Below are 24,402 nucleotides of genomic sequence, written 5' to 3'. Positions count from 1 at the left end.
ATGACTCTCTCATCATTGATGTTTCTATCTCTCTCTCTCCCTCTCCTTTCCTCTCGCTGAAACCAATAAAGATATATTTTTTTAAAAAAGAATAAAAATATTTGGAATATTTAATTACTTTCTGAAGTTAATTTCTTTAATGAAATTACATTTTAAGTTATAGTTTTGCATTAAAATTAAAGAAGAAGGTGGATATTTGGAAAAACTGTATTGCTTAAAGTAAAATTAACCTATGGTGATCCAAATTAAAACAGTGGTTCTACTAGGAACTGAGTAGAAGAGGGCACAGAAATACTTTCTGGGATAAAAATGTCCTACATTTTGACTGGGGTGATGATTACACAGTTATGTACATATATCAAAATTCATGAAACTGTCCAGTGCATTTCACTGTATTTAAATTTTAACTCACTAAAAAAGTAAAATATACACACCAACCTCCTGATCCTCCATATATATGTGCATGTATGTACATGTAGATATGTATTTTTCTAAGTTTTTAATAAAAGTGGGTCCACATATCATGAACTTTTTTGCCACTGAAAATCCTTCCCTTCATTTTATCTTCTCATTACTTGCTCTTGTGATAATTATAAAAATTGCCCAAATCCTTCATTTCTCCATTTCCATGCTCTTAACAATATTATTTTTCAGACTGACATGTCAAGAAGGGGTGTATGATTTTCTCTCCCCTTGAATCTGGGTTAGCTTTGTGACTTGATTTGGTAAACAGAATAGACCATGTGCCTTTTCTAAGCCAGCGCCTCAGAAAGCTTTGTGTTCTCACTCTCTTAGGACTCTGTCGTCTGCCATGCAAGTCTGCTGGGACTAGTCTACTAGAGGCTGAAAGAATCTAGGGACCAGAGCCCATTTGTCCCTCGAAGATCTGCCAAGTTGACCTTCAATTAACCTAGAGCTGACCCTAGACACTTGGGGGAGCACAACCAAATCAGCTCAGTTGACCTAATGACTTGTGAGCAGTAATAAATAGTTGTTTTAAGCCACTAAGGCTTGAAATAGTTTATACGCAGCAACAGTTAACGTACACTCATATGTATAAAAGCTACTGATCTCTCTATATGAATTTTCCACCATGGTTTTTGTTCTGGTAGTTTTCAGACGACTCTCTTGGGCTTTTCAGGTGTAAAATGATACCACATGCAAAGAGTAGTAATTTTACCTCCTTTTTTCTAGTAATTTATGTCTCATTTCTTTCTCTTGTCCAACAGCATTCAGTGTTAAATAACAGTAATAACAGTAAACAATCATGTTTGTCCAGATGTCAGTGAAAATGCCTCTGAAATTTCATCATCAATTGTGATGATACTTTTGGATTCATAAAGATACATTTGATTCTTAACAAAAATATCTATTCCTGTTTTATTGAATATCTTTATCTAGAATAGTTGTAGAGCTGTATTATATTCCTTCTTAGAATTTATAGAGATGTGATGTTTTTCCCTAGATCAATTAATCTGACAAAATACATTAATAAGAGTTTCTAACCTGGTGTTATTTTTATTATGTTACTACCCACACATTCCTACAATACCAACTGGTATTGTTGTATAAAATACATTATTGTTTTAATGTACTGCTTGATTCTGCTTCCTAATATTTTATTTAGCAATTTTGTTTGGATGTAAAAGTGAACTTGGTCTGTAACTTTTGGGGGGGAAGAGCAGCAATCTTCTATCATATTAAGTATCAATGATACATTTGACTAATAAAAGCATTTGGATGTTTTCCATCTTTTTAGATAATATTGAAATTTTCTGCTATTTAAAAGTTTATAAAATTCCTCTGAACCACCTCAGAATGGTGCTTTCTTTAAGGAAAGAGTTACGACACCTTCCTGATAACTTTTTCATGAAAATAATCTATTTAAATTTTTCCTCTTTTGTACCAGTTTTAGAAATACTTTTTTCTAAGAAATTTATGCATTTCAAACTTGTATTAAAATGTATTTTTGTGAAAGTAATGTGGTTTTTGAAGAAATTAATTATGCTGACCTTTCAGTGATCTTCCCACTTAGGCCATCCACAATCTCCAAAGAAATGTCCCCTTGTGCCCAGTTCAGACTCAAGGACCTATAGTCCAAATCTGTTTGAAGCAGAAATGCGGAGGGCACTAAGCTAATGTGAGGTCGGTTAACCAAGTAAAACATGGGAAGTTTTGAAGTGAGTGCATCGTCAACACGTTGTTTGATAGCAATTTCTAAGCCTCTAGTATCACTGCAATTCCCATCACCTAGAAGGCAAAAAGAGAACAAATACTCTCAGCTTCAGAGACTACACCAAAAACAAACAAAAATAGAAAAACGACTAGAAAGAGTCTAACATCCATTCCCTTATCCTTTATCCTATAACCTTCCCTCATTCAATTCTACTCTTTGGCAGCTACTTCTGTATTCTTTCCCAGAACCAGGGCAAGGTAAGGACAATCAGGTCAGTCAGAATCTCTACTCAAAGAAGAATCTCCCTTCCCTATTTGGATGCCCTCCCTCCCTTCCTTCCTTCCTCTTGCCTTACTAATCTGGCTAGGACTTCCAGAACTGTGTTGAATAAGAGTGGTGAAAGTGGACATCCTTGTTTTGTTCCTGATCTTAGAGGAAAAGCTTTCAATTTTTTACCACTGAGTATATTAGCTGAGGGTTTATCACACATGGCCTTTATTATGTCAAGGTACTTTTCTTCTATTCCTATTTTATTGAGTGTCTTAATCATAAATGGATGTTGTATCTTACCAAATGCTTTCTTTGCATCTACTGACAAGATCATATTATTTTTATCCTTTCTTTTGTTAATGTGGTGTATTACACTGATTGATTTATGTATGTGACCCATCCTTGTGCCCCTGAAATAAACCCCACTTGATCGTGATGTATTATTTTTTTGATGTACTGCTATATTTGATTTGCTAGATATCTGAAAAGATGTTCAACCTCACTAGCAATTAGGGAAATGCAAATCAAAACTACAATGAGATACCACCTCACACCTGTTAGAGTTGCTGTTATCAACAAGACAAGCAATAACAAGTGATGGAGAGGTTGTGGAGAAAAGGGAACCCTCATTCGCTGCTGGTGGAAATGCAGACTGGTATAAACACTATGGAAAGCAGTCTGGCAATTCCTCAAAAAATTAAGACTAGCCCGGCTGGTGTCGCTCAGTGGCTGAGCATCAACCTATGATCCAGGAGATAGAGGTTTGATTCCTTCAACATCAAATTGTTTCACCAGGTGTTTTAATGAGGTGATAAAAAATTTAATAGAAAAAAACAAGCATATTAATATTTTATTAGAAATTTTACTTTCTCCCTTTATGTATGCTTTAACTATATCTGAAGTATGAGTTTGATTATATCTTAAGGCTAAATCTTTCTGAAAAATACATATTTCTCAAATCATGTCATATAATTGGAGAATTTTTATTTGATTTCTCCAAAATGATCTGAAATAACAACATGAAACTCAAAGGTTAAAGTCAAAGGTTAAGCTGGCCTGACCAGACAGCTTTTCATGCAGATAAGGTCTCAGGAGCCAAGTCTACCATCAAGTCTGAGCCAACAGATGCTGCTAAAGCAGCTAAGAAAAATGGCAGCTGCATGAACAAAAATACAGCATCTAGATCAAAGAATACAACACACCACGCACACGTCATTCCACACCCAGAACATTACAGCTAGTCTGAAGCATGACATTTTAACACCATCACCCATATATTACAGAACATCTGGAGAAAAAAATCATATTCCTGTGAAACACAAGGGATGTCTGGAAAGAAGACATAAAGGTGAGAAGCATCTAGTCTTGTATTCCTAATGCTCATCTGTCTTTTATGTGAACAGTGCCCCCCGACAGTTATATAACAGCAGACAGTAGGCAGCTCCATAAATACCCGACGGAAACGGATATAAAAGATTAGATAATCAGAGAACAGTGGCCATCAATCCTAGATGCACACTGGAATCTCTAGGAATTAGGAGAGTAATCCCAATGCCATCCCTGTATTATTCTAACAGCTTCCCAGGTGAGCCTAAAGTGCAGCAAGAAGAAAGTAATAGATAAAATTTATTTTTCAAGTGTTCTAGGCAGCAGAGTTACTATCAAGTAGAAAAATAAAAGCTCTTTTAAAAATAAAACATGCTGACTCAAAGCATTTATTCATGAAACATTTACTGACCTCCTAGTACAAACCAGACCAAGGTAAGTGTGGCAAAGCACCTGCCTTAAAGAATATAAAGTTTAACGGCAGTGAGATTCTAGTCGCTGGCTATGCTCAGATAAAGCTGTCAGAGCTCAATTTAATACAAGCAGGAAGCAGCATGAGAAGTTATGAAAACTGGATTTGTGTCCAGGCTCTGCTAATCTGCAAACTGAATGATTGGGGGTAAGTGTTTTAGTAACATTCTGAATCTCATATTACTAATCTGAAAAAAAAGAAAAAGGAATGAATACCAAAATCTCTAAGGTTATCAAATGCTTCTTAAAAGTCCAGGGACTATGTTTAAAACAGATTCCTTCACTAGGAGGGAATCAGCATTTGGTATTCTCTACAGTCTAGTCCTACAATTCAAATCAGCATAGGAAAAGGACTCCTGGGTAGAAATAACCTCTGAACAAATATTCTTGAAGTATTTAGACAGAGGACCTTATCTTAATAGGACACCAAAGGTAAAATATACCTTTAAAAGCTTGAAAACTAATATAAATCCAAGTATTGTTTAATATCAAAGAAAAATAAAATTTTTCCATATTACCCTGGATTACTTTCTGTTCAAATAATAGTAAATGTCTTTTCAATGCAAACCTAAAACTTTTCTCTTAAAAACAAAAACAAAACAAAACTACCGTAAAATGGGAAAATGAACATCTGAGAACATAAAACCTGTTTCTGCAAACTTTTAAAAAAGTTAAATGGAGTCAAAATATAATGTTTCTCCATTTGTGACTGATCTATTAAATTAACTTAGATTTCTAAGAATCAAAATAAAGAACTGCAAAAGATTTTGTGAGACTTGAGAGAAAAGGGGACAAGGTCATTATCATAAAAAAATTAGACCTAATCTCTATTGTCACTTAATACAGAATTAAAGGAAAGCAAATTTCAATTCTAAATAAGGAAGGATTTTTTTAAAACAATAAATAGAATAAATTGTTTAAATCCTCCACTCCACACTACTGGATGGTTTTAAATTAGGGTTAGATGATCCTCTATCAGGAATGGCGTAAAAAGAGTTTGAGCATTAAGTGAGAAGCTGTACCAGAAGACTAACAAAATTCAATGAATTATGAAAATTATTTTAGCTGTCCAAATCACACTCTTTCAGTGTTCCAGCACTTTAAATGAGTATTTCTCAAAGTGAGCCATTCCCATCATCTGTATCAGAATCACCTGGTGACACTCTTATGCATGTACATTCCTGGCCTCAAAATTCCTATCTCCCACCTCACCTCCCCATAATGATCTTAAGAGGTCCAGAAATTGGAATTTTTTACAAATAACACAAAACATACTAAAATTGTTTACCAGACAGAACACCAGATTAGCTTTAGATGTGTTCTACAAAGATGCCAAAAAAGAGAGAAGCAATTTTATAAAGGCTTACAGTGTTTTAACTGCTACATGGTGTTCCCCATCACTAGGTATAAAATGACAGTCAAAATGACAAGATCTACATTTTAAGCCTGTATTCCAAACCACTAACTAAATACAAAATAATTTTTTTTAAAAATCTATGTCCATCATCTTATGAAACTATATATAGTATGGAGTTACATCATACAAACAACACACTTTAAAATATCTTCACAAAAGTCAAAGAAAGCCTTAAGTGCCAAAGATGTGATCCTAGAGAAAGCACAGACATTTGTTAACTAACTTAGAGACATTTATCAAGAACAAAATGAGCCTTTCCTGAAGGAGACTGACAATGTTTAAAGTGTTTGAGAAGCATATGAACTGACTAAAAGAAAACATGGTAAAGAAGAACTTTAGTAACCAAATTAAATCTAAGAAATGTATCACCTAGGAGAATACATATTTTGGGAAAGGCAGTTAGAACCACTTTTGAGGGTATGAATAACAGGCACTCTCATGAAAGTAACATGGCTAGTGGGAATGTGATCTGGGGGGTAACTTGGTAATATTTTCTAAAATCTCAGATGCATACATCCTTGACCTGCAATTCTTCTTCCAGGAATTCATCTTATAGCTATATTTTCACACCTGTGAATAACAAATGTAAAAAGGTCATGCATTGTAGCCATTTTTGTAGCTGTAAAAGATCAGAAACAATCTAACATTCCATGAACCTACAACTGGTTAAATAAGTTATAATACTCTTACACAAAGAAATACCTTACAGCCAGCCATGAGTAATAAATGAAGAAATTCTTTACATACTCATGTAAAAAATTCTAAGATACACTGCGAAATGAAAAAGATGCAGCAAAGTATAAATTGTATGATCCCATTTGTGCAAAATATAACAACAAAAAAGAAAGTATGCGCTTATTTCTATAAGCTTAACTATTATTTAGAAAGAAAAACAAGAAACGATGTAGTAACAATAGGAGCCACAGAGTTAAATGGGTGTCTGGGCACTAGAATGGGAGGGAGGCTTCTCACTGAATATGAATACTCTTGCGAATCTTTTGAATTTTGAGCTAAGTAATATATTTCCTACACAAAGAAAATAAGCTTAATATCAGAACATGAAACAAATAACCGTTTTCCTATTTACAATTTACTGAAGCCAAACCAACCAAAAATGGCAATAAAACACAATATCCTCTATATTCAACTGAAGTTCCTAAAGAAACCGGTACAAAATATGCACCACCAAAAAACAAAGATACTACCAAGGTGAAGATGGATATTAAGCTTGCACGTGTAATTGTTACCAAAATTTAACAGTAAGCAAAAAAGAGCCAAGTAATGGTAGTATTTAAATTGATTCAAAAGAATGCCTAAATCTTTGAAACAAATAGGACTTTATGAAAACTGCAGAAATGAGCCCCAAAATTGTCACTGAAATGTCTGGAAAACCATTCAAACATAAATACAACATTCTGTAATATCCCCCACCAAAGAAAGAAGTAATTTACTAACTCACCTTATTTTGTGTTCTACTTACTTCCTACTCAGAGGATCGAGATCATAACCAAATATATGAAAAAAGCAAAAGAGTAGGAAAGAACCAAAATGGGCATCGATGTCTTTCTTATTTTAGGGGTAACTAAATACAAGCTATTAGACTTGAGAAGTTCATGAGAACATCTTCTAAAAGAAAGGGGAAAATTGAGTATACAATTTTCAACAAATAACTAAAGTGCAAACTAAAGTATAAGTTCAAGACAGAATACATCTAATTGACAACTTAAAATATTAAATCTTGGCCTGCGATAAGGTGACAAAAGTCACATTATACTAATTGTGATTCCAAGTTATCATGAAATGGAAAGCTCAACAAAACAATGGATCTGTTTTTTTTCCCTTAAAGTATGGACAACCTGATTTTATACTGATAAATACAGTGTATTTCCTTGTGAAAGCACCAGGAGGGTCCACTCACCGACAAGTATGCCGCTGATATAAACCGGCTGTATGAAGTGACTCAGCAGCGCCCCCTGTACACCAAGCACTTCCCATTTCATCAGTTTGTCACTTGAGGACATACTGCTTACTCTATTGGCAACATCTGCAGGACAGTAGACAGTCAGATACACTTTGCCTTCAACAGCAACATGGAGACTCAGTTCTTCATTGGCTTCGAATGCAGATATTGAATGTGGATTAAGACGCCTGGAGAAAGAAAATTTCTTCCTTTAAAATACAAAGCTGACAAAAGCTACATGTACCTAAGAACTCTTCTCAAACATGTTTAACTGGTCAGTGTACATTTAATTCCAGTAACAGATGCAGATGCAAACCCAAAGCAAGGTAGGAATGGAGTGACTTGGTTCCAAACAGGAAGTAACCATATATAGGTCTTCCGACAAAGATAAATTTCATATTACTGCCATTCTTTATGTGCCTTAAAAATCAAAGGAAAACCTCATTTTTTGTCCTTACCATAGTTTGAGTTTTTTCTGTATGAAAATTTTTTAAAACTACAAAATAAAGGAATTAAAAAAAGAAAACTGACAATTTGTATTCAAGATTCATCTCCAATACAATGTTAAAACAATAAAATATTAAATTATTCTTCTTGAAGTTTCTCTCCAGGAACACTCACTGCCCTTGTTTTCAAAGGTGTTAGTAGAATTTTTAAGATGGTCAACTTGAAGAGAATTTTACTTTCCTCTTTGTGCTTCTCTGTATTGTTTAATTTTCATGCTAACTAAGGCTACCCACCATTCATCAGGATAATGAAGTTTTGGCCATACACTCACCAGAAAAACAAAACACATTCCTTAAATCTTGCATTAGTATGTCAAGAGTACATAAATCCATACTTTTTTAAAGTTTTTAAAGTCTTCAAACTAGAAAGGAGAAGATTTTCAATAGCACAGAAAAGCAGGTGCTGAAGTACATCCATATTTAATTAGTAGTAATAGATTGCATTGAGTGGAGGGGAAGGAGACATAATTTGTGGCCTCTTGCAGTCTACAAATAACACATAAAGGTTGGAGGGAAATATATAAGATATGATTTTACTTGTTCCACTGCTGAAGGGATTCAGAATACCTGACATGGCCATCATCCCAGCTGCATTTAAAAACAAATTCTGTAATACTTACAACTGTGACTTAATCTGGGCTGATCCTTTAGGCAACTGGTTCATATAGAGGTAAACGTTGATATTCTGTTTGACAGTGAGTAAATTCGAAGCTGGTTCTGTACAAAAAACTGATTTTTCCATCATAGCAGGATTTTTGCTGTAGAAGAGTAGAAGTTGTCTATAAAAGTACCTAAAATAAATGAGTTATAACTTTTATCAAGTTATCCAGTTTAAAAATGATTATCTTAATGAACATCATATTCCTGTGTGTCATTAGCAATGTCCCTGTATGCCAAAATTTTGATAATGATAAGAACTCCTAAAATACTCTTAGCTTTATTTAATGAAGAATTAGTCCCTTGAGAAGTCCTCAATTGGAGCCTGGTCTGCCCTGTGACCTACCTTAAAGCACCACTCATTCCTTGACTACCATTCCACTCTCATTTCACATTTGAGTCCTCAGATATCATATCCTGCAAAAGACCCATTTTCCTATCAATTCCTCCCTCCTTTCTCACATTTTGAAGACAAAAACACAAGAGCATAAAAAGAATACAGTGAAGACCACAGTTGTATTAAGAAGTGAAACAGATCTCCTGAAAGACACTACTAATCAAATCAGGGGTGAACACTATTCTGCTTATTAAGAAATTATTTTAATCCTATTATCAGAAATATGTACTGAATAAAAAATTAAGCACCAGTATATAACAGTGCCAAGCATGGAAAGAAAGAAATCTAAAAGAGGTATCTTTAAAGAGTTCAAATAATGCAATAGCACCAAGGAGGTAGGAGGACAATGAGTTGCATTACCTTAATGGAGTCCCCCAAACTTTCCTTTTAAGATTATAGGATTCCTTCCTTATAATTAGAGATACATACTTAAGTTTTCAGATAAAGTAATATAAATAAATTTGTTTAAAAATACTCCAGCAATTCATTATCCTATTCCCATTTATGAGTGTGTGGAAATTTCCATTAAAGTTTTATATAAAGTGCATTGGGGTAAGAGAACCAAAAGCTGGTGGATACTGTGAAAGTAACACTTTCCATTTCTGTTTTCATAGGAAGGGATTTCCAAACAGTAACGTTCCTGGCTTCTCTCCTGCCTGCTATCAATCCCCTGGTACGGAGCGGAGTGACTGATGAGCTTGGAGAAAGAAACTAGGCATGCTCCTCTCATCCCCTTTCTCTTTCTGGTTGAGATGTGCCAGTCTAAAGATGACCTTGTGTATGCTCTGTTACATGGTAAACTTGCACAGCGCATCTGTTTGGAATGGAAACCCATGTGTTTCTGGTGCTGCTTTGGATAAGTATGGCTAATTCAGGGGTGAAATACTGCCAACCCTATTTGGTCTAGACCTAAAGCTATATTCTCCAATTACTTTCATTGATAATAAAGATGGAATTTTTATCTTTGGGAAAAAAAAAAGGTTGTAGAACTCCTAAAACTGGAATCATAAGGTCTTGATAATAAAGCCACATCGAGTTTACTATGACAAGGTTTCCGAAAGTAACATGGAAATAATCAGATCAGATACCTTGGATAAGTAAGAGACTGTCACATCCTTGGCTCAAAGATCAGTCAAATTCCATTTGTAAAGACATACATATGTAGTTCCTTTGGACTGAGAGCATTAATATTTGATGGCATTTACAGTGTCTGTTACCTACCTAAGGAGAGACCTTCTTGCTGTAACAACAGCATGTGTGTCGTGCAGCACTCTTCCATCCGGCTTAATGCACTGGCTGTAATTGTACTCGCCTGTGCCAAGAGCCACGACTTCGTGCCGTCCAGCTGGAGAGGGAGGGTACAGCAGTGGGTTACTCTGATTTCCCTCTTCCCTAGGTTCAACAGTCACACCTCTAGCTTACCATTTTAAAGTTAGTAAAATATACTGACCAAAAAGATGGAAAAATAATTCTCCAATTTCAAATACAAGTTTGAGAGTCTTCTGAGAAGCAAAAATTTAGAAATATTTCAACAGCTCAATTAAAACAGTATGTTTTAAGCTATTTCATCTCAATTTTTACCAAGAGCACCAGAATCACCAGATATCCTTGGTTTTCCAATATGCATCTAATTCTTCTACATCTACATTAATTGGGTTTGCTAAGAGACTTCATTTGCCATTCTATTTCTGTATTAAGTAAATTATATACAGTGGCGCTAAATTTTTCTTAATCCACTCAAATTCTCTACAAATCAATTTCTAATTTCTTCCTTGCTCTACTGAGATGGCTTCTTTTTTGAAGAAACAAGCACCTATGCTCTTTCCAGTAGTTTTGTTCTATTTACTTTTTGCTGCATCCCATTTGAGATTCCCTTGACACTATGCTCAGAAAAGATACTCTTCTTTTTTCCTTTTACACCCTGACCATGGGGATTTTCTTTATAGCCTGGTCATTAGTTCATTGCTCTTTTTGTCTAAATATTCTCCTCTGAATATCCTGCTTATTCTTTTACTTAGGTGTTGATGATTTCAGAAAATCTCTCCTCTTAGTCTTTCCAACGAAGTTGAGTTTCCCATTTGCAACTACCTAAAGGACTTTCATTAATTCAATAAAAATTGTTGAGGTCCTAACAAGTACTAGACACTGAAGTAGGTGCTGGGAATAAAAGGCTGAGCCAGACACCCTCATGAAATTTCTAATAGGAGACAGAAAAAAGACTAAACAAACCACAAATTGTGACAAAGACCTTGGAGGAAACAAACATGGGAATGATGTAAAGAATAAGAGGAAATGTCACCTCTTATAGACCAGCTGCAGAATCCCTCCTCCTGAGATGGAAATGTAAGTTTCAGGATAAGGTGTAAGCAGCATGGGGGTGAGGTAAAGATTACTTTGGCCATAAGAACTAGCTCGTGCAGACCCTGGGCTGAGAGAGACCAATGTGGTTGCTTCAGTAGAGGGCAGGGAAGGGCATGGCATACAATCAGGTTAGAGAAAGAGGCATCAAAAACCATGCTAAGGAGTTTATGGATTTCATCTAAGAGCTTATGGCAAAGCTACTGAAGGTAAGGCACCAAACAGCATGGTGGGCCACATTCAGTGTGTGGGGAATACCACATGTAGGGTCCAAGAGATGAATTAGGGGGCCTGTTACAGTAGTCCAGGTAAGAGATGACAACTTGAATCTCAAATGATGGAGGTTAAATGGGAAAGAATGATCGGATCTGAGTTAGAGTTTGGGGATACAGTCAAAAGGACTTAAGAGATCAATTGTAGGGTGTTAAGGAAGGCCATAAAGAATGGATGACTTAGACTTTTCATCTGGCTCAGCAACTGGGTGAATGCCATTTACTGAGATGGAAAATGCTAGAAGAGGGGTAGAAGTGGATGGAAAAAAATAAAGTTCCATTTTCTCTAGTGCAACTGCTCCATCCAGTAAGAGGTGAGGGGATGGTAGTGGTAAAAAGGAAAGTTCTTGGATGGTGAGGTAAGTTCTGACTTACAAAGGGCAATAGTGTGGCGGAAAATTCGGTTTCTTTCTCAGCTCGATAACTCGACCTGTAATGTTTCATGCAGATACCAAAGCTTGAGAATGCAGGGAAAAGAGGGAATAACTAAAGAAGGCATTCATCGAGATGGGAGGGGAATGGAATCAGAACTTAAGGGGAGGGATTAGTCCTTAGGAGAAGAAATCCCTCCTTCAATATTAGAGAAGATGGACACAGGAGCAGGGAAGTACAGATCTGGTGGCAGAGGGCAGAAGAAAATCTGGATTTGATAGCTTCCTACAGACTCAAAAACTATGAGGCAAGGCCATTGGGGACAGCAGGATGGAAGAGAGGTTATAGGGTATTTGAGACATAGGAAAAGTATTAGATTGTCATCACAGGGAATATATGACCAAGCCCACTGCAGATGGGCTGGCTGGGCAGAGAGGAACACCAATTTGAGGTTTCTAATAATACATTCAAGTATGTATTGATTATGAGTTATTCCAGTAATGCATACTTAATTTTACTCAGGCTTTCCCTCATGGTTCTAAAACCAGATTACTCTTCTCTCTCATGCTCTTTTCCCCACAGCCTCACGTCAGCTTCCCTGTGTATATGAAAACATTCTCCCATGTAAACTTCACATGATGTTATTTTTCTGAAAAAGTTTTTCTCTTCATGTTCATGTCTCTCTCAACTCTAATGCAGGTACTCCATCATAACCATCTTAGCTGTGACTGCCTAATTCAGATTCAATCCATGGAATATATATTTTTAAATCCTCACCTGAGGATATTTTTTCCATTGCCTTTTAGAGAGTGGGAGGGAGAAAAAGGAGGGAGAGAAACATCGATGTGGGAGAGAAACATTGGTTGGCTGCCTCCTATGTGAGCCCCAATAGGGGAGGGGATCTAACCTACAACCCAGGTACATGCCTGACTGGGAATCGAACCTGCAATGCTCTAACCACTGAACACCACCAGCCAGGGCAACCCTTGTAATATTTTTTAAAAAATGTTTGTTGCCCATTATTGCTTAAACATCAATTATCTTAATCATCACAAATGTAATTTATTAAGCTTTTAATAAACACCAAGTACCGGGCTAACTACTTTATTTACATTATCATATCTAATCCTAACAACTCCATGAAGTAAAAGTTGTTACTATTTCTATAAGTAAGAAATTGAAGAAGAGAAATGTTAAGTATGTAAACTTGCCAAAAGTCACTGAACTGAGTGTGATGCTAATGTTCCCAGTAACTCTAGTACCAATCCCCGTTCAAAGATCTTTCAGTTTACTTTCAACCTCATTAAATCCAACTTTTGACTGGCTTTTAAACCACTCCATAATCTGGTAATATCTTATCAACCTAACTCTTTCGTATTACTCCTCATGCATGTTCTTCTACACTTGTAACAAAGTTCTCCCTCACTGTCCCATGCAGTGTTCTCACTGCTGCTCTCTTCCCTCCTGTGTCTGTCAGTCTCTGCGTGTCTCTCCAAGAATGCCTTCATTTCCTCTATTTATCCAACCCTTATTTACCCTTAAAGATCCAGCTTAAGTCTCACCTGTTCCCAAAGATTTTAACCCAATCAGTTCTTTGCTATCTATGAATTTTCATGTAATTTTGGATTATAGAAAACAGGTTTTAACTTTTATCACCTTGGACTTAATAGAAACCAAATCTAGAACTATTTTATATCATCTTTAATATCTTATTCAGAGATGAATATAGAGTTCAAACACTTTTAATTAATGATCAATTTAGAACATTCAAGAGTAAATAAAAGATAAAATGTAACTGAAATCACATATTATATCCACAAGAAAAACCAAAGGGTTCATGATTTTTCATATTTTAATATTTTCTTACTTGAAAATGAAGACAGTATGTTAATTTTTATAGAGCCCTTCTCAATGTTTGTTATAACGGGGGTTAGATTTCAGGTTATTAGATTGTGGAATTATTGTTTAAAATGTTAGGTATTTTGCCATTCTGTAGTTCTCTATTGGGTACTGGTCAGTATACTTTATGTCTACCTTTAAGAACCTTTGTGTTTAATGACCCACACCTACTAGAAAAGGCCACTGCAGATCAATAAAACACCACTGCCAACAGTAGCAAAGATAATTAAAATACTACTATAGTAGAGTTCAGATCATTAAGATACTTAATAGTTTTTCTATACACCAACACATCCCAAATATTTGGACTTACCTCTTTCAATTATAAAAGCAGCCAATGAATTGCTACATTTCACATATTCTGAATGACTAGAAATTAGCTGATTAAATGTTTCTTTAACAATTTGAGAAATCTTTGCATACTGCATGTGTCTCCTTTCTAGAAAAAAAAAAATCAAATGCAATATGAATTTGAACAACATTGTGCTTTCTCCCAGAGGCCTCTATTATCCTATTATAATCTCACAATTGAATGAGTTAATAATTTATAAAGATATGTAAGAAAGCTTTTATTTGTCATGATTGTGGGTTTGAGCCTAAATTGGGGTGAGTGTGGGAGGGAACCTATAGTTTTACTTTCACATCAATGTTTTTCTCTCTTCCCCTGTCTCTCTCCCCTCTCCCCCTAAAAAATAAAACAAAAATAAATAAATAAATAAATAAAAGCATGTCCTTGGGTAAGGATTAATATATATCAATATTAATATATATATGCACACAAATAATAAAAGTTCAATGTTTGCATTCTCAGCTAATATTCTGCTACCTGGATACAACTCATTTCAATTAGGTTATTTACATGTTTTTGTTTGTAACTGTAAAACTTGAATTTGTCTTTGTTAATATTATTAATGCTCCCTTCTTGGCAAAAACAGGTAAAGTCACATTATCAAAAAGGGTGAAAGAACGGTCAGAAAGTTAATTACAAAATAAAGCTCTGGGGGAAAAAAAAATGAAGTCCAGGCTACATTCTCTTATCTAATCACAGAGTATGCCATGTGGAGATGCAAATTATTATTGTAATTGCATGTTAGCATATATTTCACACAAACTGGTCAAAATCATCAATGTATTTTGGTCTTTATGTAGTAAAAATATGAATGAGGAGGACTCAGCAACTTAGCTCTGCTTATCACCAAGAGAGACAAGAGAATCGAAGCAGTACTCAATTTAATATTTTAAAACTTAACTATTTTTAACTGAAACAGCAATACAAGAGATATACATTCAGAAGTCTCCCACTCCAAATGCAACCACTATTGCCAGTTTGTTATGAATATTCTGAAAAACAATCTATAAGTATACACTACTTTCAAAACTAAAAACGGCATTCTAAAACCCACTTTTTGCATTTTCTTGGTCCTGGACATCACTGAAGGGGACACATTAGTGCTACACCTCATCCTCCTCAATGGTTCTGTAAAATGAATGTACTCTAATGTACTTAATTATATCCTATATAGTTAACAATTATTTTGTGTTATGATATAGAATAGAAAATACACTTCAATTAGTACTGATAGAACAAGAATTATGTTTGCCAAGAGCTGTTCTGCTGTACATTAAAAAGTTTTATACGAACATTTGTGAGTTATGGACATCAGATATATCTCTTGATCTTACTCGCTGTTAAAAGAATGAATGAATACTGTGAATATAACTGGATCTTAGTAAATGTGTCTTATTAGGATGCATGCGAAGGAGTAAGGAGCAAAGGCAACACTATTTTCCCTCTAAATGTGTGCTGGCTACTGAGGGAATAAAATGTTCTCACAAATTACTGGAAATAAAGGGTGCACAGTTCTTTGAATCTGAGTTGCTAATTTCAATCAAACTTCAGTATTGTGAGTAACCTGAACCTATCTTCAGAGCCAAAATATCACTATTTTTAATGAAGATATGGTGCAGTTGGAAATATGGCTAAGTAGGCAGTCTGTGAAATAGCGGTAACCTCTATAACTGGTGCAATAGGAGCTGTTCAGACTTTTGTGGGTGAAAATCTCTCTCTTCAAAAGCAATAATATCCAACTTCTGTGTTTACATGTGTGCTTGAAGGATGTTTGTTCTCCCTTTTCTGACTGACACCGACCCCTGACCAGACCCTAGCAAACCTGACTCTATTCCTGTGTTTCCTTACATATACTGTTTACCACATATTCTTCCTTCCTCACAGACTAATCTGTTTCTCAGGGTACTAGTAATGTGTGTTATATGCCAATCATTGACCCAGAATTCTGTCCCACTATTCATTAAAAAACGTCCACAGAGGCTGAAAAGAAAGACCAGAGCTCCTTCCCATGTTAAAAGGTCACTTCTGTTGGATGGGGCCCCTCACTGCCCTTATGCTCATCAATTCTCAGGACTGTTAGGTCTAGTCCCTTGGCAATGTGCCTCTTTTCTCTGGCCCGACCTTTCACTTCATGCAAGCAGGCAAACGTGCAAAGCCTTTCTGTCTTACAAAATCAATGGAAAACCAAGCATTCGGCATAAAATTGTTCTCAAAACCTAATATCCAGACCTAGAAAACAGACTTTCTATTTTTCACTTTAATTCTACAAATACTCTAACTTTAAAATCTGAAGTGTTACTACTATGTAGGCAATGTAGAAATTCAGGATACTTTCCTGCTGTTCAGGAGATTCATAACCAAAAGGGAACAGTATACAGTAGCCACCACACAATGCTGAACATAAGAAAGTGTTATAATAATAGTAGTTACTATTTAGTGAGCATCTACTGTGTGCCAGGCCCAGATCTAAATACTTTACACTCCACTCCTCTTAATAACTCTGAGGTAATTATTGTTACGACTATTTTACAGATGGAGAAATTAGGTGCATAAAGAAGTAACTGTTCCTAGGTAACACAACGGGTAACTGCAATAGAAGTTGTTTTCTTGGGCTTGAGTGACAAGTAACTACCTTTAAAAAAAAAAGGGAATAAATTATTTGACATGAATCTCCCAACCATGAAACACCAAAAAGCCACTGGTTTTCATTAACGATAAGCCCACCAAGGCAAAGAATTCTCAAAAAAGCAGTTACATGAAACTGATGAACTATCTCCTTCTAGGAAAAAGGCATTTCTTCCATCTTTCTTCTCCATTCCCTACTCTCTAATTTTTAGCAGCATATGAAATTCTCTTTGTGGCAGTATGACAAGTTTTGATAAAATAATGATGTATATTTTCATAGCTATGCATATTTTAATTACGTTATCATTTTTAATTGGGTTACTCTGCTAAAAAGGAACACACCATAAAGGACTTTCCTACCATAATGCACCTTTGAAACGTATGCTGGTTCAGGTGAAGCAGCAGGTTCTGCAGGGATGGGAGGAGGACCTGTAAGTAAACAAATATGTAAGGAAACATAAAATGTCACTGTTCCACAGAGCAGGTACCTTACTATTCTGTAATAAACAGCAATCCAAGAGTGATTACTTTCTTCTGCATACTCTGCCAACTCTAGACCATCAAACATCCATTAGCCAAGTCTCAAACACATTTCTGGGTTTCCTAATCTCATACTACTATAGAGCTTGCTTTGTAACAGATGCGATGTTCTGAAAAGAGGTTAAAATAAAACCCTGTCTTTAGATGCTTTAGAACAGTTTTCTGTTTATAGTAATATTATGTAAAACATTTAAAATTAATATTCTATTAAATATTTAATAAGAAAAATTATATATTTTTTCTTTTTTGCTCAATCCCTTCACTCCTCACAAACTCACCCCGGCCCCCAACAGCTGTCAGACTGCTCTCTATCTATGACTGTCTCTATATTGTTTACTAGTTAATTTTGTTCATTAAATTCCACATATGAGTGAAATCATATGGTACTTGTCTTTCTCTGACTGGCTTATTTCACTTAGCATTTTAATGGTATTTTACTAGAGTAGTTTCTAGGGGAATACTACATTCAAAGTTTTCAAAGCTTTTAGTCCCATTCTTTGCAAAGGGACCAAAGTTAGAAAACCCAGGAAAAAACAAGAAAACATGACACTAAACCAAAGGGTAAACCAAAATGTAACCTAACTTGAAACATGACAAAAACTGCTTACTATGCTAATATAGATAACATGTTAACATATTCCTAAAATTGATATTTAATATGAACTACTACCATTTGATCATGTACTATTCATGTGCACCGCTTAAAGGCTTTGCATGCAGCCACAGAAGGTCGGTATTATCATTGTTCCCATTTTTCAAATGATGAAAACTTAGGCTTAGAGGGCAAATAATTTATCTGTCCAGGGTCAATATTCCAACCTAAGCAATCTAATTCTGGAGTTTACACTCTGAGTATATTTGCTAAACTACCTTAGGCCATTATTTTCTCAAGTAATTCTAGCATTACTGAATTTAACACAAGAAAACTTCACAAAAATTGCATTAAAACCCTCTAAGTATTAGATGCACAGTGTTAAATACAAAATAAGAATCCAGTAATTTGCAGAGAAAAGCAAGTTTCAGGACTCAAACCAACTGACAATCTGACAAGTTATAAGACAGCTGAGCAACATGTTTTTCTCTTATGGGACTGAAATATATAAGGGCAATTTTAACTACTATTAAATACATCAGCAATCAGACAGCATTGAAAGGAAATTATTCAAATTCTGCTACTTCTACCTTGCAATTGCCAAGTAACTCTTCATTAACATAAAATCTTTCAGGTGATTCCTTCGAAAAATGATAGATTTTACAAATACTTAAAGAGTATTTACCTGATGTTTCAAAATTTCTTGGTTCAGGTTCATCCAGCTGGAGCAGCTCATCAAGAGCTAATTTTGCTGCATTGGATCGAGACTCCTTTTTATTTTGTCCCAGTCCAGTCTTGTACTGGATACCATCCACCACAGCACAAAAAGCAAAATATGGACCCAAAACGTTACCTTGAAAAAGAACTCAGAATAAATGCTGCAGGACTTCACAGTATAATCCTGCAAAAGGTATCTGTTACACAGGTAAACATCCAAGTACAAAATTGTGGAAAACTAGCTACCTCAGCCCATCAGTCCTTCTGTAGGTCCAATACAGGTGAAAAGGAAAGCTGGGTGGGTCTCTGAACTAGTTCTGAGGAGTCCCTCAAGCAGCCCAGCTGGCTCCAGACTCAGTATGAGTAGTAGGGCCAACTTTACAGTGCAGGCCATACATGGAGTGACAGTGTCTTGAATAATGCCCAGCAATGATAAGCATCCAAATATCTATCAAACCACCAATGGCAGGCAAAATGTGGAGCCTCCAGCAATACCTCTCTCCTTTCAAACTTCAATACCAATAAAATTGAATTTCTCCCTCCCTCTGAGTGCCCTGATACTCTTAAAAGCTCCAGAACAGAAAGGATCCCTTTGAAGAAATCCTGTGCACCTATCAGGGAGTCATGGTAAGTAACTCGACCAGGTAGTTGTAGCGCAGGTTGAGGAAGGGGAATTCACACAGAAAACCAAAACATAAACAAAATAAAGATGTCCAGGTCATCCAAAATTCCTAGGATTACCTTTCCACAATTACTTTTACTAGTTTTCATATTTGCCTGGTAAAAAACGAAATGGAATCACTTTCTAAATTTACAGGCCAAAGAGTTTTCCAGTTCAAGCTTTACTTGTTGGTATTTGGATTTTAGGAGGCCTTCTGGAAACTTCAATCTCCACTCTGGTTAGGGATGGCTAAGTACAATGTCACTCCACATAAGCCTTGATATTATCTTCTCTTCTCAAATATTACATTAATGGATGGTTGTTTTTGTTTTTGAAGAAGTACATCAAAGTTACAAGCAACTCCTGACTGCATCTGGCAAAACTGCTTTCCTCCCATCACCTATGACCTCAGTTTCCCAAATTTCTTCCTTCAGGACCACCTGGGTTCCAATCCAAATTTACTTAACCTGAGGATATTTTGTATATTTAACAAATGGTCCAAATGATTCTTATGTGTGAGATATTACTCATCAAATCGTTAGTAAGTACCCTATGTCAAAGTCCTGGGTGTGTTTATACCCTAGGTTCTCAAACTTAGTAGGAATGGATCTAAATCACCTGTAGAGCACGTTAAAAATACTAACACTCTGATCTCACCACCAAACCCACTGAACTCAGATTATTCAATCAGTACTACGCACATAAACACCATTAACAATCAGTGGGCTGTGTTTTGAGTAGTTTTAGCTAGCTCAGATCAATGAAGATTTGCCCTGATCAATTTTTTCTTACTGTGACCAATAGTTTACATTTACATTACAGGACAGTCTGAGAAGAATGGAGGAAAGCTAACCAGTTACACAGAAGCTAAGCCCAGAGTCTTGATCACATGAAGTAATCCAACCTACAGTGACAGGACCTAGGAAAACTCCCTTCTACATTAATACCCTATTTGTACAGACATGTACACGTTGTATGAATATAAATATTTTTTTAAAGATTGTCAATGCCTCTTAAGAGCTCTTATTCTCTTATCCCTTCACTTTCCTAAAGTTCTTCCTAGTTACTGGTCACAGATGATGAAATCAGAAGCTGCTTTCTGCATTTTACTGATCTGTACTCCTGGAGCCTTCCACAGGCAGTGTGGTAAGATTCTTCTGGCTCCAGGGCAGTTTAGAGGACTGAGAAAACAGTCATAGGCAAGACTGCAGATGAGCACTAATCATGTGCTGACCTCTGATCCTTGGCTTTCAGAAAGAAGCCAAATTTGACCATAATTTTTGTTAGGCATCAACATCACAGAATCCTGCTCATAAGATAATCATAGTCCAAATACTTTCCATCCCTAAAAAGCATGTTTATTCTATAAGTATTTACATCTATGAATAATGCACAAGGCTGGGATTTCAGTTCAACTAGCCACACACAAAAAGTTAAAATCCCATGATAAATATTTTGTATATGAGTTACTCGCAGTTTCTCAAAAGGCTAAAGAAATATTAATATAAAACTTTCTGAAGTATACTAATCAAAAATACTAGTAGTTATGTAACTCCAACATTACGTGAATATAGAAAATAATCAAATTTAGTGCCACTTATATGCTCTGCTTCTATTAGGAAAATATTCTCCCATCCTGTAATAACCCCACACAGCTTTCACTTGCCTGTTGTTACTGTTTCCTTAAGGTCAAGCTGAACCCGCTGCATTTGTGCAAACTGATGCAAGGCTGACACAGGGTTGATCTCTCCACGTTTGTACTTCATTATAAACTCCTTCGGTATTTTTTTTGGAGGAAGGACAGGATTTGAAATAGATGAAAGACCTTTGGAAAGCAATGGTTCTGGAAAATTACCTAAAAATAAATGTTTATACTGGTCAATTAGGTACATTAAAAAAAAAAATAAGACAAGTAAAAGCACTAAGCCCTCTTCTAAAATGGAAGATTGTCTGTAACACACTTAGTCATATCTGTTTTTCATTACATACAAGTTTCTCCTAAACAATTTTGGCACAAATGCCAAGTGCAACCTATCGTCTTGTATAATGTATAAATCTTTTGGAGTACTAAGGCTGTTTTGCAAAGAAGGGCTATCATTGTCATGTCATTAAGTGATATCAAAGAACTGCAGAATTTTAGTCATGTCAAGGTCTTCAGAGGCTCTCTAAGCCAATTTTACATACGATGTCACTAATGACTACAATGGAGTAAAACGCAGACCTGGGACTAGAACCTCGGTTCAGGTTTCCCACTGACTATTTTACATTATCTTTCACATTGAATTCTGTCAAAATTTTAACGGGTGTTTGTCCCTGCTATGTACTTAACACTATGCTAAGGGATCTATGGAATACAAACCAGTATTGGTTGAGTCCCTTCCCTGAAGGGGTTAACAGCCTCACCGTGATATGGCAAGATACACTTTAAGTGGTTGCACAGTCAAGGGGTAAAAAATACCTCAGCAGCCAAATACCTCAGGCTTCTTACAGGGTCAGGAGTCGAATCCGAGTTCCAGGTGAGGCATGGCCTCAGGTACAAGAGCATATATCCAGGAAACATTTTAAACCCGGAGCTCAAAGGAACTCACTGGCCGTCCCAGAGTCTTAGAGAACTTAGGCATTACCGCAGGTGAAAAAGGCGTCATACCCGTCACTGGTGTGACCTTTGATGCCATGCGGGATAGGCTGTCACTTTCCAAGGCCTGCGATGCTGGTGCCGTGACCGTCTGGGCGGGTGGCTGAACTGGCAGGTTCTTTTTCAGCATCTGAGCAAAACTGGGGACCTGGGAGCTCTTCTGAAACCAGCCATTATTGGCAGACATTTTTTCACCTACGAATGTAAGAAGGTTGGCAGAAAATGATACACACTCGGTTCGCATAAACCCGCCTCAGGCACCACTCCCAAGGCGAAAGCATGAAGCCCTCGGGATGAGGGGAAAGCAGCGAGAAGGAAACCCGGCCCCAGGGGACCCCCAGCGCCCGTTGGTGGCTTCCCTCAGTCCAACCCAACTCCCACCCACCTAAGTCGTCCTTCAGGCCTTGCCGGCCCAACCCCACGGGCGGGCAGCTGAGGCCCGGCCGCAGACCGCGGGGCTCGCCTGTCGACGCCGTTGCTTTCTCCTCCTGCCGGCCTCAACCTCTCCTTCTAGGCCGGTGTGTGTGAGAGCCACGCGGCCAGCGCTGCGGCTTTCAATAGCGGTCTCCCGGCGGGTGGCCCTGCGGTCCTGACTGACGCCCCTGCTCCTGGCCTCGTCCTCTCACCAACCGTCTCTGCGCCTGCGCCACGCCGCGGCATCTGCATCTGCGCATGCGCCTGCGTCCCTGAGCGTGAGGAAGCGCTGAATGACGTGGCTCTGGCGGCTCCGGCGCAGGCCTCGAGCTCTGAGCGTGAGGACGCCGGTCCGCTGCCGTGCTCCGGCTGGGGAAGTCGTGGGAGGTGGCGCAGGCCGACCTGGCAGCTCCCCGGGCGCCACGATGCCCCGAGTCCTCACAGAACCCTGTGCGGGGCCTCCTTATCCACGGCGCTCTTTCTCCCCGGTGGCTTCAGCTGCTTTATCCCGTTATACGCTGACAAGGCGCCTGATCAAGGCTTGGCTTCCACGGAGTCTCCTGTTGAGAGAAGAAACTACCTGAGGCTTCCACAGAACAATCGTGAAAACAGGTGGAGGCATTGAGAACGGATGGCGCTAATCTGTTTGACCGACGCAATATGGGTGTTTTCAGTTCTTTGCTCTCATAAAAATTGAAGGAGGCCCCCATGGAGGTGTTAGCTGATAGATTTCTGAACATATTTTTTAATAGTAAATTATTAAATAAGCTTTGGCACTAACCCAGAAGGAATTCAAGGAATTGAGTGACATCGTTATAACCAAGTGTAAGTGCCCCTCTACTTTTTTATTTGGACAGGTTTCTGAGGAGTTAAACCACTTTTCACCGAAAAGGAAACAAAAATAACAATAGGATTGACAGTATTATATCTCATTACTGCAAGAAGTAATATGCATCCACAAATACGCAGGTAATTGGGTGAAAAAACAGCCTCATTTTGTCTCCTTAAGCAATGCATTTTCAGGGAGTACCTAACATCAGCTATTACTGGTGACGTTAACCTTAATGACATGGGGCGTGGTTAAGGTTGTGTCTGTCAGGTTTCTCCCCTGTGAAGTTACTGTTTTCATTTTTATACACTCCATTGGAAGGAAGTCCTGCGTGCACACAAGAGGAGAGAAAGAGATGCCTACCTCCTGGAGAGAGAAGTATCACGGAATTTGTGGGCATATGTTTAAACCACCATGTAATATTTTGAAGGAGATAATTTGAGGCTATGTAAATATCCTGGAGTTTCACTCAGTAATTTTCATTCATCTTTGGATCTTGACTAAAGCAGTTAGTACTGTGATGGTCTTTTTTAAAAAAGTATGTTTTCTCAGTTAAATTTTTTTGAGATATAATTGATATATAACATTAATTTCAGGTGTATAACATAATGATTCAATAAATGTATATGTTGCGGATTGATCACCAAATAAGTCTAGTTAACATCCATCAGCACAGTTACAAATTTTTTTTTCTCATGATAAGACCTTTTAAGATCTACTCTCTTAGCAGCTTACAAATATACAATGCAAGATCATTCTGTAATGCTGTACATTACATCCCAGGACTTAATTTGTTACTGGAAGTTTGTACCTTTTGACCCCCACACCCAGCCCTTGCTTCTGGCCACCACCAGTCTGTTCTCTGTATCTATGAGTTTGTTTTTAATTCCACTTACAAGTGACATCATATGGTAATTGTATTTGTTTGGTTTATTTCTCTTAGCATAATGCCCACAAAG

General features: G+C 37.0%; 1 protein-coding gene across 2 annotated transcripts in view; it reads right to left on the bottom strand.

Moving 5' to 3' along the window:
- Window positions 1-22,387, bottom strand: part of ADAD1 (adenosine deaminase domain containing 1) — a 32,863-nt gene extending 10,476 nt beyond the window's left edge. Inside the window, exons 1-9 of one of the 2 annotated variants that reach the window (XM_016203252.2) lie at window positions 22,213-22,387; window positions 21,232-21,420; window positions 18,873-19,040; window positions 17,416-17,484; window positions 14,395-14,520; window positions 10,402-10,525; window positions 8,747-8,917; window positions 7,579-7,808; window positions 2,013-2,250 (exon numbers count right to left, since the gene is read on the bottom strand). In XM_016203252.2, coding sequence (XP_016058738.2) covers window positions 2,013-2,250; window positions 7,579-7,808; window positions 8,747-8,917; window positions 10,402-10,525; window positions 14,395-14,520; window positions 17,416-17,484; window positions 18,873-19,040; window positions 21,232-21,420; window positions 22,213-22,387 — 1,490 coding nt within the window. The remainder of the gene's footprint in view (window positions 1-2,012; window positions 2,251-7,578; window positions 7,809-8,746; window positions 8,918-10,401; window positions 10,526-14,394; window positions 14,521-17,415; window positions 17,485-18,872; window positions 19,041-21,231; window positions 21,421-22,212) is intronic. The other variant, XM_016203253.2, reaches the window with a different exon arrangement.
- Window positions 22,388-24,402: the final 2,015 nt, after the last annotated feature.

The sequence above is a fragment of the Miniopterus natalensis genome, chromosome 4 (assembly GCF_054644295.1).
Source record: "Miniopterus natalensis isolate mMinNat1 chromosome 4, mMinNat1.hap1, whole genome shotgun sequence".
In the NCBI taxonomy this organism is placed as follows: domain Eukaryota; kingdom Metazoa; phylum Chordata; class Mammalia; order Chiroptera; family Miniopteridae; genus Miniopterus; species Miniopterus natalensis.
The sequence above is the reverse complement of the archived record's forward strand: the minus strand, read 5'-3'. Positions and strand labels throughout refer to the sequence as shown.